We start from the raw sequence: 17,490 nt of genomic DNA on the forward strand, positions 1-17,490 counted from the left end.
ATTGACGTTGACCCTAAAGTGATGGTCAAATAAAGGTTTAGCTCTGAGAAATGTTGGGGATGTTTAGCTAAGTTACTGCTTTCAGAGGATGCTTCAGTGATATTTGCCAAATTGAAAAGAATATAGCGGCAGTGCTGGAAACCCTGGGTTGTCTATTGTCCTTCACCATGATGACCAGATTGTTTGTTGTGAGATCCTGGTCTATAATGCCTCAGATGGTTTTGATTTCTCATGTCAACGTTTCGACGAAGAACAGACTGGGTCAGTGGCGTCAATGAACTGGTAGGAAAGACATGCATTCTGACCAGAATCAGCATCTGACACTAATACCATGGCGATCAGGTCACCTGGGCTGATTGACTGGGACACGTTGGTGATCCTTTCCTTGGCAATGGCGAATTAATCATAGGACGGTTGTCATTCTGTTCTAGAATTATCACTTTCACTCTGCTGCTGCTGGTCAGTGGAGAAGGAAATCCAGGATCTTGGGCTCCCACCTTGATCTGGAAGTAATTCAGGTGCTCATAGTCAAAGGAATTCAGCGGTAAACATTCCCACTTTTGGAGTTAATGGTAACATAAGCGGACGCAGACATGCCCAACATTTGGTCCTCAAGAACAGAAAAGGAGATTTCGCCATTCTTGTGCAAATCAGGATCCAAAGCAGACACAGAAGATATATAAGCACAGCGAGTGTTATTCTCCATTAGATACACATCATAGAAGGATTGTGAAAACCGTGGAACATTATTTTTTGCATCCAATACCATCCCCAAGATTATTTTATTCATAGAGAGACGGGGAGTCCCCGAGTTCCAGGCCATAATAGACACATTGTACATAGAGGTACTTTCACGATCCAGTCTATCGCTAGCCATCAACTTGTAGTGGTTTCTGGAAGAGCTTTGAATTCTAAATTGCATGGTCCCCGGAACCTGACAGTGAACCTGTACATTTTGCCCAGAACCTCGATCGGTTACAAAGATCACAACCACCACAGTCCCGGGAGCGGTGTCTTCAGAGATCCTACTGGTCACTCGGGTCTGTTTTCCCTCGGGATTGTTGTCATTCACATCCATTAATTGGACAAAACTTTGGCACATTCACAGACCCTTTAATGATATGATTCTGCAATGGAAGTTATCTGATCAACACCAGGGTATTGCAATGGTTCCCTTATTCTGGATCTACAATTAAAATTATCCTCCGAATTCACTGTTGCGCAACAGCAGACTGCGTTTAATAACTGTTTGCCTCTTCATAATCTAGATCCCCTTGATCTCAAATCTCTCCAGTTTCCGGGTGCAACTGGACAGTTTGCGCACCCTTTGGGAAGCCAGGTTACAGAAGGAACATGTTAGCTCAGCTTTTGAACCCTGGAGGCAATAGCAATAGAATACATGCTTCTCAATGTCCCTTTCGAAAGTAGTGTCCCATATTACGCACAGAACACAGGGATATAATAAAGTGAAGCAGATCAGAACTAATAAGAAACACGATGAAAGTGACTTTAAGTCTGAGAATACAGACCATTGTATCAGATCGGTATCTCAATAGCTATCCCTTTTTGCAAAGTAAGTATTTTAACATTTAGCATCTTTGCGATTCTTTGAAATGCTACCTTGGATTTTCGTCCATAACACCGACAGTTATATTGTACCATCTAGTTTGTTTTAGAAAACAGAAGAGAGCAATGAAGAGGCCAATCATTACAGAGTGTTCAGAAATCTCTTCCGATTCACGCCCCGGGAGAAATTTATACTTAATCGGTTACTCCCTTTATTAACAGAATTCTAGTGACCGCTGGATGGCATTGACCATATATATATATGGAATTCGCAGAACAGCGAGAGAAGATTGTGGTCCATATCACTGATTCCAAAAGCTTGGGTGAGGGCTTTGCAGTTGAATTAGACAATGAACCCTCAAACTAATGAAATTGTCATTTTAACGGTTGCTTAAAATAGTAGCATTTACTGACACAGCCTGTCGCCAACTCTTCCAAATCACTGCTACCATTTTCCTCACTGCACTGTATGACAACAATAATCCTTGCACCTTATTACGTAGTTGAGACGCCTCAAAGCCCTTCACAGAATATACTGCAAAGTGGATTGACTGTATGTTCTGTGGGCCAGTGTGGTTTTTCAAAGAGATAAATAAATGCAGTGGTTTAGGAAAAGTTGTATGTTGCCTTTTGTCTGTAACTGTTTCAGGATAATTTGTTTTTTTGGTCTGATCAAGGCCGGAAACTATTTTTAACAAGGTGTGCAGCTCAGCCAGACCATTCTTGACCTTTTGGTGCCTAACAATCGCCATTGAAATATATTTGCAGCAGTGTAGAACATTGTCATCTGTTGAGGCATCTAATGCGTAATTTAAAACATTCTCTTGTTTGTTGTAGATGGGACCAGACGAGTGCCTCTCCGAATATGACGCTATTCTCTGATTAATGTACAATTCTCATATTGATTCTGACAGAAGAAAATCATTTAGAAGGGTCGGGAACTGAGTTTCACATCATACGGGTTGCATAAACTGCTGTGTAAAAACACGGTGCTTTGTTTAGCTCTTTATTGTACAGTTTTTTCTGTGGAAAACTGAGAGGGAAAACAGGATCCAGGTTGTAAACTAACTGTGTCCCAACAAAGTATGTGTCACTGTCGTGGTCTTTGTCACAAAACATTTAGAGTTTAGAGTAAAATCAAACTACAAGTTAGGCCGAGTGGATGTGTTATGGAAGTGGAATATTCTAACTGTTATCCGAGGTATTATTGATATCCAGCTGAAGGTTGCTGATAGTGATCGTTCGGCACCGAAAGGTCGAGACTGGTCTGGCTGAGCTGCACACTTTGTTAAAAATAGATCTGTAGGTTCATTTACATAACTTTAATGCATTCAGTATCATGGCTGCGCGTTAGTCCAGTTTATCTCCACAAACCNTTTTTTTATTTGGAAAAAGAGTCTGAAAATGTAGGAATACTAAAGCTGAATTTTAAATAAGAACTTTAATTTTACATTCAACAAGGGCATGAATTAGTGATCTTATCAACTGTATTAGTGCGAAAAAAGAGTAACAGAACAGGGGCCAAATTGAACAAATAATAATAATAATAATCCTTGCATTTGATATAGCGTCTTATCACGTAGTTGAGACATCTTAAAGCGCTACACAGAATATATTGCAAAGTTGATTTTTCATATATATTTTATATATTGCAAAGTTGACTGTGTATTTTGTGGTAATAAATATTTAAATGATAAATAACAAGCTTCCTCCAAATAATTACACTGAACACTTCCTAAGACTGAAATGTTCACATTAAGAATATTTATTAAAGCAAAATCAAAGTGCACCCTACATACAAAATAACAATCACCATGTTTCCATTTCATTCCAGGTTGTGTAATGGAAACCATAAAGAAGCGTACAAGTAATGCCTTACATGTTAATACAGCACGTTCATTCCAGAAGATCACGTCAACCTTTATATTTATCTTTTGTTTATATTTAATTTGTAGACTCAATGATTCTCACTTGTCCTTTCCAATATTGACTGGTGCCCACACAAATGCAGATAGATAGAAATGATTTATTTCAAGTATTTATTCATTTGCCCTACATTCCATTGTCTTAAAACGATTCATTTGTAGATGTTCTATGACGTCTAAAAGTTCCAGATTTTAAGATAGTTAATGTTTTCCAGTGTTGTATGACAATCACAAAGTAATAATCCAAGTGTCCTTTATTGGATGGAATTCCAAACATAAAGCATTCTTAGGAAATAGTGGCAAAAATAGTAGCTTCCAAATACATGCAGCTGTCCTTTCATCTGTTAAACTGTTTCTTGGTAAATTACTAAATTAATCTTACCATTGTCGATTCAGGTAAGTAGGGAAATGCAATTTAACATGGAATATTGTTTAAGGTAGAGTTTTTTTAAAAATTGTTGGCACAATGATTACAATAAGTAGCCAACATGCCAGCCACGCAATCCCCCCACCCTTCCCAGCCCCCTCCCCCCCAACACCACCACCCTCATGAATCAAGCTACTCGACTTCCTAATTTCATTTACATTCTCCTTACAATCAGATCATTTTAATAACGTATGATTCCCTCTAAATATGCTCAACAGGAAGTTATAGTCTCGTCTTCCTTTTGATGTAACTTGTATTCCTTCTCTTCTCGCTGTTCCCCCCACCTTTGCTGGAGGTTGATTTATTCTGTTCAGTAAATTAATCGATGAGTCTCCGCTGGTAAGTATGACTAAGTTTCCTCTATACATTTGTGTTCAGTAGTTTGCCTGGATAGAACCATGGTCCACATCTCGGTGTCAGATGCTTGGTTCGCCAGCTCCTAGAGATAGTGACGGGTCAATGTGGTCTGAATAAAATAAATGATAGAGAAATCATTACTATTAATATTGATGCATTAAATTATCAGTAAAAATATTCCGATAAACTAAGTTTACGTTTGTAATATATTATATCGTAAACCACATATACAATCAATTTCAATTTAAAATTATGTCAATAGATTGTATAAAACCATTTCTGCTTAGAGAATGCTCTCGTTATATCCATGTCATAACAATTAATTATTAATCTCATCTTCTTTATACTGTAGTATGAATTTCGGTTCTTTTTATATTTACAACACTGCCCCCATCTGAGAACCAAACATGGTGCTGGATTATTCGACTCTCTCAGATTACAAATACCGCATGTGTTTCATTCCCCAAACTCAACCAAATCGTTTTTTTTAACTGTTCTTTGTTCAATTAGTTCATTCCACAGTTTCTTTTTTTCTGGAAACTGTTTCCAGAGCGTCACCGACTCATTTAGTAACGACACTAATAAATGAGTTGGTTTTAAATCACTTTCTGCCTTTTCAGAGATCAATATATTGGTATGAAACAGGGCTGACATTATCCCCACACACTCTCTCTCTCAGAAAAGCTTTCTCGCTGAACATGTACTGACTTTGCAAGTTCTATCTGAATTATTTATAACATCTGATCTTTTAGTCATGTTTCCCTTTTGGACATGAGTTACTGCATATTTCAAACATTCATTAAAAAATACCATTGGCGCCAGAGCAGACGGACTGAGCTGGCATTCATTGTGCTGACTTATAGGATCTAACCAACTGAACCAAATAATGGTTGTATTCAAAGAGCATGACGACAATGTGAAATCTTATGTTTTATTAAATTGTAACATTGCCATAAGAATGGGATGAGCTGCAAAAATATTTACCGACTCTCATTGTGAATGCATATTACAATTGCCGATAGATTCTTGTGAGGCAAATAATGACACTATTTAGGATCTAGAATTTTATTGCATTGAATAAATGGGACCAAGGCGGGACCCTGAAAAAAGTCACTGCAGAAAAACTTTCCGAAGGTACACATTTCAGGGCCGCCACGAGGGGGCCCTGTTTTTGACCTCAATCATCTGGTTCTCTTCATGTGATACTGAAATGATTCAATGCACAGCCTCCTATCCCCAGGGTTGTGTCAGTCTCCTTGCTTTTCGGAGGACAATTCCACAGCAGGGTAAAGCAGAGAAAAATGTACCTCTTTGAACCGTGCTTTTGGTCTTCTTTCCCCTACCCCCCCCCTTCCACCACACCCACCCCAACCCCCACTCCGAGTTTAGGTACCCAGACAAGCATCGAGACGCAATTCGAGACATCCTCTGCAAGCGAAGCTCAAAAAGAAAACGCATGCCTCAATGTGACTTTGTACCAATATTTTATTCAAAACACACGGCAGTGACCTTTGCAAATTCTATCGCACGCTCCCGGACTCTTCTCCGAAAGCAATCACTCACACAAAATGTGCAACATACATCATTTATGTTGCTGACAGAAGGTGGCACAGGTGGATTTTCAAAAAAAAACTACTGTTTTTCATCATAGCACTCTAGATAGTGACTGATGTTTCTGCCAAAAATATCAAATCAAAATTCACCTGTAATAATCTCAAACCACCTGAACTCTCGGACTTCTGACACTTCAATGGAGATTAATTATTTCCCACTTCACACAGGCAGAAGAAGGTAGCAATGAGTGTGGTAACAAATTCGAAAATTTAAACTAGGCTCCTGTTAACAATCTCGACTAATACTATATAATGTTTAATATATACTGAAGTTATATGTAATATCAGCCCATTAAAATATAGAAAATGTCCATTTTTTTTATTTATTGGTTTGCATAAATCCAAATAACTTGTTTTGAATCAACGTTGGTCCCATATTAGGTGCGTTGTGTGTTCAGACAGGAATTAAGGAGGCACTGTCCTCCTTATTTCTTCACAATAATTTGGACATTTTTTTAACCCCAAGATTCTACCCAGTGTGACGGACCTATCACAGTTGGTGGATGGTGTGGAAAAGAAGAATATTTGCAACAAGTCCTTTTGGGGGAAACAGGTTTCTTCTCCGACAGCTGAACCAGGAACCACCTCTTGTGTGGAGTGCCTTCACAAGGTGAACGTTGTTAGTTGATCGGGTGCTGTCAAGTATCTCTCAGTATTTTCCCAACCTGCACAGACAAGTATCCTAGCCCATAGGTCAGGGGCTACGGGTAATGTGCATGCAGTGCAATATGGATTCAGCTACTCAAATACTCGTTTTGCAATATCACAGGGCAATATCGCTGAAGTGTCATCTTTCTGGTAAATCGGTTGTGCGCAATGGTAAAAGTCCTGCAATCAATCTCCTCACTGAACCAGCACAACACCAGCAGACTGCCATGGAACAATCTGAACACCCCCTCCCCCCATCCTCCGAGGGCGGCAAGTTGGGCATCAGACAATGGCAGTGTGGCTGATGTCCTGCTTGCGGTGAGCATCTCCAGCAGTATTCCTCCTAACGTGGCTCAGATTGTGATGTGTGAAATCTGTAAACAGAGAAATGTCCATGGTGTTGCTGCAATTTCATTTTAACAATCAGTCAATCAATCAGTCAATCAAACAATCAATCATTCAATCAATCAATCAATCAATCAAGCTATGTTCAACGTGGGATTTGCATCTGTTGTATGTGTTTTGGAAGCTATCGCATTGTTTCCAATGCAAAATATTTCCCACCTACCATAAACAATTTCTCCGCTCGTTGAAGTTTTTTTAAAAAAGGACTCTTCTATAGTTTATAGGTTCTTTGAAGTGAGGTTTTTTTCTTTCTCATTTCTTGCAACTCACCAACTGAAACTTGCCACTGAAAGAGGTATTTTTGTTCAAAACTTTGAGAATATTTGTCTCATGTGGGCATCCTTTACCTGCACGTGCTGAATTCATTTACATATGAATATAATGTTCTGATTGATCTGAACCATTTTGCAAATCTAAATCTATATCATCATTTGACATAATTATAAATATTCTGGAAAGCAATAGCATTCAGAACAATGCAGCAATATAATAGCAGTAACGATGATTACATTCGCTCCTGTGTATGCTGGAATAACCGGTTTAGCACTGAATCAGTTTGCATGGGAGAAAAAAATGTACAATGCAATGCATTTCCACTCAACATTTCCAATTCATTCAAAACATTAACAAAAGAAATATGAATCACGGCAATGGCAATTATCAGTACTATCGCCCCTGCATTTAATTGGAATAGTGCACTTTGTTAACCTCAATTTTAAGTGTCTGCTCATGACTGCAGATTTTGATAGTTGAGCATAGGAATGGGAGTACTGTATTCGATAATGCTTTGCTGTTGAACAAAGTAAAAACATAAGTGTGAGGTGGGGGGAATATTCAACTGATCAAAGATCTACATTAACAAGGACTGTCTGACACAATACAGTGCTACCCTGTGTAAGCACTATATACTTAGGCCCAGCAAACATCTAGCTGCTGCTCAGGATCCAATCAAGCCAGATGTAAGACACTTACAAGGTGAATTATTACTGTGAATGTTTTCAAGGGAAGCAGAATGTATTGATAGTTTTCCAAGAGTTAGAGGATATGGTTGATAAACTAGCCACTGAGCAGTTGAGATAACAGGGGGACAAATATGAGAGTCAAATATGGCCCTTGTAAACCCAGCAATTATTGTTAGAGGGCAATGGAATTACAGACAAGCTCTACTATCGACTTACAACAGTTCTGTGCTGCCCACTATTGGTGAAGGTAAAGTCATCAATCAGTTTGAAGCACAAATAATCAATACCAAGCACCTTGAAAAGCAGGAAATTTCCCTTTTAGTGCCTGATCAGATATTGAACTTTAAGAAAAATTGTTGAATTGTGGGAGCTGAATCCTTTGAACAAAACATTATACCGAAGCCTATCTTTCTGTTCTTATTTCTCCCACAAACTATACAGTTAGTTCACTTCACAGTATATTTTGTGAAGCATTTTGAGACGTCTTAACAATGTGATAAGGTGCTAGATCAAATGCAAGAATTATTAATATAGTTATCCAGGTGGACATTAAAGATCCCATGGAATTATTTTGAAAAAAGTACAAGGTGTTGTCCCTCTGTCCTGGCCATATTCAGCCCTCATTCAAATTTACAAAAAAATGTATGAATTCATCATTTATCTCAACACTGTATGTGGGATGTAACTGGCTCAGACAAGTTTCCTTCATTCATGCAACCAAAGAAGAATTAAAACACATCAAAGTAATTAATTTGAAGCCTTTGTGGCATTTCGTGATAAGGCACTTCATTAAATGCAAATGTTATTTTTTTATGATTATGCAAATTAAAGTCTGTGCAAATTAGTTGCGACACTCTTTGCAGTACCGATGGCAACCAATGAGTGGCAGCATTGCCCCCTTAATCTGTAAAAATGCAGCAGAAAATCTGACCTATTTCACATTGATGGGTGATTCAAACATCCAATTTCTTGGTGTTACCTGAATTTGACTGAAGTGCCACCTGCCCCTGGTCCACAATACTCCCCCGTTGGGAAGAGAAACGGATACCATCTTTAACCCTCTTTTTAGTTTCCCACCTGCCCATCACACACGATCTACACAAGCGAACAGATGTGGTGGGCAAAATCTAAAATACATGATTCAGATTAATTGCATTCAAGGTCTAATTTGGGTTGGCTCCAAATTTGGAACATCTGTGTAAACACGGCTACTCATTTAAATGCTGCAACCAGGGTTGTGCAGTGCTGTTTCGAGCATTATGCCGTTGAGATAGATTTGGGGTTTATTATTAATAAAAGCGCACTTGTTTACTTGTATACTCATTACACTTCAAAGCAATCTGAGAAATTGCATGCCAGGTGGCTGAGTTTCAACACTTCAAACCACTGATTTATATCTTTGCCAGATTAAAGGACGAGGCCTTTCGAACATTTAACCCTTCTTTTCACGAGCACAACATCTGTGCAGTTCTTCTTTGTTATGGGTTACTAATAAATACTTCATGCAACATATAGTTTGGGACATGACATGCGCAAGGACGGTGGAAGGCAAATGGGATGGACCTTGATCTTCTTTTGTCTAGCAATTCTTATGTTCTTATGAAGAGGGAGCAATTTTGCTTGCCAGTAACATTAGGGCACTCAGAATGAAAAATGCAATCAAGCAGACACATCGTCAAAGTGCACTAAAACTGCAACAAAAGATGTACACGGGAGAGAACTTGTCAACAAACATGTGGAAATGTCTTCATCTTCCCCAGTGGAATTGGATGCAACTCTCTGCTCTGTATGGGTTAGGACTACATGGAACACTGCTAAGACCTACTGGGCAATTTCCAAACCTGAATAATTTAAGAGTTGGAGTAGTATATGCAACAGTACATGATTTCTTAATTTGTGATGATTTAATAAAACAAACCCATATTGCATTTGATTGTGGTGCAGAAATAGTTTTGGAAATCCTCAGAAATGAGAATGTTATCTGCAAGAGATTCACTTTGCACAGTGGGCAAATGATCTCGATTTGGCAATCCTTCACACTAATTCCACAGTCTCCTTCAGAAAGACAACAAAGATTGAACTAGTAATAAATGATTATATCACGCCGGTTCAATAGGTGGCGGATTCAGTTGAAGTGGAGACAATTTTTTTCAGGGAAAATAATGAAACTCTGCATTTTGCATCACCCAAGTTGTAACACAACCTGAAATTGCTTATTTTGTTTCTGCATGGTTATCAAACTGCAAAACTGTTCCATTTCCCAGTACAGTCATCAATCATCTGAATAAGTGCAGGATTTCAGGCAGAAACCAAAAAAATTCAACTTCACAGTTCTGTGATGACTGAGCATGTTGTGCATCTACTCTATAAGCTTGTCTGGTATCTAAGCCATAGTCACAAAAACTGAAACTTACACTTAACCTGTTGTGTACCATGGATGAATTGTACTTCAGGTGAATTTGGGTTGGCAAGGGCTATAGTATAACAAACATGAATAAATCATGCGTAAACACAGCTGTACTGTGTGTAATCATATGTGTTTAGAGGAAATTAAAGTTGATCATAATTAAAAACATAATGAAAATCATTTGTTGTTAATTATATAATTATAGTCAAAGAGGAGACTATTTGGCCTATCAAATCTATACTGGTGCTAACTCCTCCACTGAAGCTGACTGCTCTAATCCCAATACCCTGCTCTTTCTTTGTATGTTTTATATTGTTCCCATTTTAAATGTTTACCTAATTCTCTCATAAATGTTGTGTTCTGCATCAATGGTACAATCAACCTCAGTAGGAAGTACAAGCCAAAAGGCAAAACTTTTCCCTGACTGAATTTGAAGTTCCAAAAGAAATATTAGCCAGAAAATATTCTGACAATTCCGATTTGACCAACAGCTCGGATTCCACAGGATGCTACTTCAACAAGCTTGACAGAATAAATAATAATAATAAAAATAATACTTGCATTTGATATAGCACCTTACCATGTCTTTGAGACATCATCTTCACACAATATACCGTAAAATGAAATGACAGTATTCTGTGGGTAAAACGCAGCAGCTAATTACGCACAGCGATGTCCCACAAACAGTTGTGGATTAAGTGACTGTTTTTTATAGGGATTATTACCCCTGGGAAGCGATCCGCCAATCTAACCAATATGCGACAGGACTCCATAAATTAGTCCATCAATAAATTACACAAAGCATTCAATTTGCATTGCAATACATTTGCTTTCTAAAATGAAACGCCAAAAACACCCTATCCACAATTAATGAGTTGCTTTGTCACACTGAATCAAACTAAACATCTGAAATGTATATGAAATCACAAGGACTAATTGTATTCATTCATAATCACTGAGACTTAACGTGTCGAAGTTAAACATACTGGGAAAAAGAAACAAAGTGATTGAACATTAATAATAATAATAATAATCCTTGCATTTGATACAGCGCCTTATAACGGTTTTGAGACGCCTCAAAGGGCTTCACAGAATATACTGTAAAGTGAGTGACTGTATATTTTGTGGGAGAAGGGAGATGCAGAGAGAGCAGAACTATTATGTTTAAGGGGGAAACCCACTACCATAAAAATTTTAACAAATGCCTTCATTGATATACAGTTTCAATGGGTTTGTCTTTAAAATCAATGCCATTTCTCATCAGCCCAATAGTTTAACAACTATAAATCAAATCATTGCAGGTCAGAATACCACTTGGTGACTTTTCTGGCTCCATGTGATGCAATAAAGAGATATGAACTTGAAATATATCTTTGTGAATTCAGAAGCAATCTACTTTTCAACAGCTTAGGGAAGGCAATAAGGCACTAGTGAAAGAGGTTATGTGACAAGTATTGTCAGTTGAGCTGAGTAAGCATCTCAAATGGACCTAGGCCAATAATATTACAAAAGTAAGCATTTTCTTTTGTAACTAATGTTATCATTATTTTCAAGTGTACTAACTGAGTTTTGTTAGTAAACACAGCAGTCAAATGCACCAACAAGGTTCCACAAACAGCCAAGTTTTGCTGACAAAATACAATCAATCCATTTTACAGTATATTCTGTGAAGCACTTTGAAATGTCTGAACGACATGATAAGGTGCTATATTAAATGCAAGGATCATTATTATTAAGTGAATGATCCATTTAGCCATCCAGGACACTGGAAGCAACTACCTTCTCTTAAGATAAAAAGGCAATTTGCAACAATAATTTACAGTTGTATGAGTGCCTTTCAGATCAATATTTTAGTACCTCTGAGCATTTGCAGAACTGATTTTTTTGGGAAATTTCCGCCACAAGTTACTTCAGAGAACATAAAGTCTTGTGACATTTCTAACAACTCCTCAAATGCAAAATGTACCGATTAATTCAGCCGCAAATCATTGGCTGAGGCCTCTGATCAATTGCATTCCACAGCTCACCCAGCTATGATACCCAGCAGCACATAAAACTTTAGTGTTTGATCATCTTTATCTATCCCTCTCCTTACAATCATGAATTCTGTTCTCTGGCAGATAATTATCCAACTGTTTTTAAAATTAGTTAATTGTCTTGGCATTTATTTTTGCTCAGAGTTTATTTCACATATCTACTGGTCTGTAGAGGTATGTGTGGGGATGAGGGTGAGGTGATAATCATCTAATCTCTATTTTCACTTGAGGTTTGTTAATATTTTGCTCAGATTGTCTTGTTCTCCAATATCAATTGAGTTAAATAACCTGCTTTCATCCACACCATTGATTCTCCTCATTATTTTAATGACTTGGCTCTTATCCACTCTCAAGATTTCCCTCCAGAAATAAAAGTTCTGTTTCGTGCAGTTTTCCTTCATAATTTAAGAAGTCTGCATCCTATAATCATCCTCATCACTTCCTCAATTGGGCTCTTATCAATAGTTTTTTAACGGAGGGTGCTCAAGACTGTACACTTTTGTACTTGTATTCCTGGTGCCCGTCTCCTCTCCCGCACTAAGTCGTGACCCTATCATCCCATTCCTTGCCCAACTCTACTGGCTTCCCATCACACAGAACTTACAGTTCAAGATCCTGGTTCTCACCTTCAAAGCTCTCCATGGGCTTGCTCCCCCTACCTCTCTGACCTCCTAACCCCCTACCACCCTGTTCGCTCCCTCCGCTCAGCAGGTTCCGGCCTGCTTCATGTCCCCCGCCTTGCTCTCCCCATTATCGGCGGGCGGGCCTTCCACCACCCACATCTGGAACTCCATCCCACAGCACCCCTGTCTCGCCCCCTCTCTTGCCACATTCAAGACCTATCTCAAGACCCTCCTCTTCAACCGTGCTTTCAATCTCCTGAGTGGCCCCCTGCCCACCCTCTCCCCAACCTCGACCTTCAGCTCGGGTCGTAACTCTGTCTGTCAGGCACCTGGGAGTCCTCACAATGTGAAAGGAGCTACACAAATGTAATTTTGTTGTTGTTGTAAACATTAAGGACTGACTCAAGCACAAGCGTCCTTTGTGATGCTGAATTTATATAGAACCAAAGACTACAGCTTCACTTCCTTATACCCAATTGGGTCTTGCTGTCCAGGTCACCTGCTCTTTCCCTTCCTGTACTATGCTGTCCAAATTCCTTCTCATTCTTCTGAGATCCACTTAGCATGTCCTCGCATACTGTTTCATTGTCAACTTGCATCTTACAGTCGTGCTACCACTGTCCATTCCCTTTCTTGTGGGTCATTATTATGGGTTTTGACTCAGTGGGGTCTATTATGTTTGCTGTGCATAGAGTGTGTAAACCCTACTGTGCCAGACTTAATATTATTGACTTTTGATTTTGTTCCTATAAATGTTGACTCTTAGAAAACTCGTCTTACTCTCCCAGTCGTGTTGTCTTGGCTTTCCCCAATCTCTTCTTTCCTAAATAGGGGTCAAATTTGCAGCTTTTCACATCACAAATGTTACCCTATTTTCTCAGCATCCTTCAGCCTATCACAGAATTTTTTATGGCCGAGATTGTGTTCTCAATGGAACAGAGCTCCACACATCACAGATATAATTATACTCCTTACAAGTCAGTAATGGAAGGTTGAAGTTCCGTAATTTGATTCTCCGCTAAAAAGTTAATTCATGGATCAGGAAGGTTCAGTGAGCAGAGTAGGAATATTAATTTGCCATTGCATGCCTCAATTTGAATGTTAAATATTGGCAGCAAACTTTGCGTGCCTATGCATCTATTTGAATGCTTAATCACGAGGATAATCAGCAAAAATCTCTGCAGCAAATGCAGCGTTTATAACAACACCATAATCCATTAATACACCATAAATGGCTTTTACTGAAAATATGCACAAATGTTTGAAGCTCACTGAATAGCAGCCATCGTCTGTGTGTGAAAGATTAGACTGTTACTGTGCGGGCTTTACAGTGAACGCAAAATTGGTCAATTCTACTCTACCTGGTCAATATTGAAATTAATAATTCATTCAAACAGAAATTTATTTTGTCTTCATTCAAAATTCAGAATCATAGAAATGATTGACAAGAGATTTAATAAGCAAAATTCAATCCATCAAACTGCTGTGTATTTAGCCAGACTCAGTTGTACCAAAACCCAACCATTTCTAGACCATTCTTTTTTCACCAACACACTAGATTTGCTATTCAGAGCAGGGACACATTCAGAGAATTGCTGTGGGGCAAACAGGGATCTACAGGCCTGGAATGAGGAAAGCATTGCAGAATCAGAGTGCTCCTTCTGAAGTCACTGAACAAAATCAATTGAGGTATGTGCACTGTTGAACAAAGTATTTTTGATTTTAAAAAATCGCACATCTAAATGCTCTTTGTCATTGACGCTGGAATGCCATGCAGAAGCAGGGAGAGGACATTCGGTCCATCAAGTCTGCTCTACCATTTAATTAGTTCATAGCAGCTCTTAACCATTTTGCTCTCATTTCCCTCTTTTCTTTAGACCTCCGAATACTTTTGCAGTTGTGATCAAAGTTGCAACCACTAATATCTGTGAGGCCTAGAACACGATAGAGAAAACATGCAAACACACAGACATTTTCATGATTCTGCTTCCAACTCATGTGACAGCCTCACCCCCACATATATTCACCCACTCATTCATACACACACACACACTCATCCCCACACATATCCACCCACTCACTCACACACTCATCCCCACACATATCCACCCACTCACTCACACACATACACTCTTCCCCACACATATCCACCCACTCACTCACACACACAACACACTCACACACACAATCCAAACCATTCAGTGTTTGACCAGTTCCCTTTGCGTTCGGAATTTGGTTCAGAATCCTCTTCAGCAATCTACTGCGGCAATCACAAAAAGGTTGCGGATAATTGCTTTCAACTGGTAGCAAAGGAGCATAAACAGATATAACACAGTGATTGAACTTAAATATCACAGAACTGGCTATTCATACACCAATTCATTATAAGAAAAATGCTAATTTACCAGACATAAGTGGGGAGTGAGATACCCCATTTAAATATACCGATGAATATTTCTATTCATACCACCTTAAGATGCCTTACAAAAGGACGTCTTAATTTCATTCTCGAGCAAACATTTTGGTTCTAAAAATGCCCCAAAAGTGCAATCATCACAACAATCAGTTCTGATGAAGGGTCACACCTGAAAATGCTGCCCTGTGCTTTTCTTTCTGCTGCCGATTGACCTGCTGAGCCTTTCCAGCATTTTGGAACAATTATTTCCTAATGAAAATGAAGGCTTGCTTAAAAATAATGCACCCTGTTGGAGACAAAGTCCTTCAAGCAGTTAATCCCCAAATTAACAAACTCATCAAAGCGATTGAGCATATTAGCACTAAGCTACGAGGTGCTGACTTGCATGTAAATGAAGCTGAACAGGGAAATGGCCAGAACTTTTTTCACAATTCTTCCATCCCCTTCTATAAAATTGTAATGTCCTACTCAAGCAGAGCTGTATTATCCAGCTCTGAAATCATGCAGAGACAAACCATACCTACCTCCCAAGTTCAAATGCCCAATATTTCACCCATTCTTCGACTTTGAGAGTCGGGCTTTGTGTCATAATTGTGCAAAATTCTAAACCTAAATCCTAATTTAAAATTGTTTCTTTTCAATAACCGCTGAAGATTGGCTTCTAAATCGAGGCTGAATTTCTTGAATTCTACCCGTCATGTTAAATTTTAACAAAAGTGTCTCACAAGCTTAGAATATTTGAGGACAAAGGCCTTCTAGCCATGGTTCTGAACAGTTAAATCTCAGTGTAAGCAAATCTTTCAGACCCTGCCTTTCACAAAACATTACTCAGGTTCAAAAACAAACACAATATAATTCATATTTAATTGCAGAAAGGAAAGCAATAACAATATAACCTGCAGATTAATTACATCCTGAAGACATTTTGTTCAGGCCAATAGATGGGATAATGGTCAGCAAACACATTAATAAATAACTGGAAGAGATTCAGTGCACGATTCATTTTAAGTTAGACAGAATAGGAGATGATCAAGGATAAATTAAAGATATATCTAATTCACCAATGTTATTTCACAAGTAAAGTGGTCTCAGGGGCAAATACAAGCCAAACATTAATGCAACGGCACCTAGGTAATCCATCAGTTCCTTCATTCAACTGATTTTGGAGCCTGTAAATTGTGAGTCCGTCTAAAGAATCAGAGATCTATAGCAACATTGGGACAGGAGGAAGCCATTCCGCTTGTCAGACATGTTTGGAGAGATGAATAAATGCGAAATCACACTCCGCTGGGAGCGAAGGCATAAAATTGAAGCTCATTGCAGAATGTTTATAATACGTGTGTCGGCCATTCAACCATTTGCACCTGTGCTGGCTCCAGCTCCCCTGCTGGAGGTATCTCCTCTAATCCCAGTGTTCTGGCCAACAGAACAATCCCCCCAAGTAAAAATTGGTCATTTGTTTTATGGCTATTTGTGGGACTTTGGGCTATACAATTTGGCTGCCGTACTCTCCTACAAACACATTCCACAGAAAATCCTGTGAAGCAGTTTGAGATTCCTCCCAACATTAAATTATTCAATTATTATTATTTTCCATTTTTCTTGCTCTTCCCAAATACTCCTTTTATTATTATTATACTATTGTTATTTTATTATTATTATTATATGAAATCATTTATTCTTTTGATTCAGTTTTTCACTTCCTAAAAAAAAAACTTTTTTCTGGAAAGTGAGCTAACACGCAAGAAATAATTTTCTGATGGAATAAAGAGCACCCCACCCCCCCCAAAAAAAAATACTCACAATAAAAATCACAAAACTTTAAAGTCACAAAGAATGTCAGCCTGAAACCGTGGATTAAAAAACCTGTGCATCTGAGCGCAGAAGGGCTGCAAAACAACACACCAAATTGCCTTCTCACTCTTGAAAGATATTAACTTTTTGCCAGAGGACAAGAAACACACTCAAACACAAGATAATGAGAGTCCTCCACAGTCCCAGTTTACTGTGGGGGTATAAGAAAGACAGACCGTGCATTCTGTAGCTTGGTCCCACAAACAGCCAATTGGAAAATGCTCCACTGCCTCCAAGCACATTAGTATAGC

General features: G+C 38.7%; 1 protein-coding gene across 1 annotated transcript in view; it reads right to left on the reverse strand.

Annotated features, from left to right (window-relative positions):
- Nucleotides 1–4,066: 4,066 nt before the first annotated feature.
- LOC103184150 (protocadherin-10-like) overlaps nt 4,067–17,490 on the reverse strand; it is a 29,884-nt gene continuing 16,460 nt past the window's right edge. The window contains exon 2 of the mRNA XM_042340104.1: nt 4,067–4,384. Within this exon, the coding sequence (XP_042196038.1) occupies nt 4,358–4,384 (27 nt within the window). The 3' untranslated portion in view covers nt 4,067–4,357. The remainder of the gene's footprint in view (nt 4,385–17,490) is intronic.

The sequence above is a fragment of the Callorhinchus milii genome, unplaced genomic scaffold (assembly GCF_018977255.1).
Source record: "Callorhinchus milii isolate IMCB2004 unplaced genomic scaffold, IMCB_Cmil_1.0 Scaffold13, whole genome shotgun sequence".
Taxonomy (NCBI): Eukaryota; Metazoa; Chordata; class Chondrichthyes; order Chimaeriformes; family Callorhinchidae; genus Callorhinchus; species Callorhinchus milii.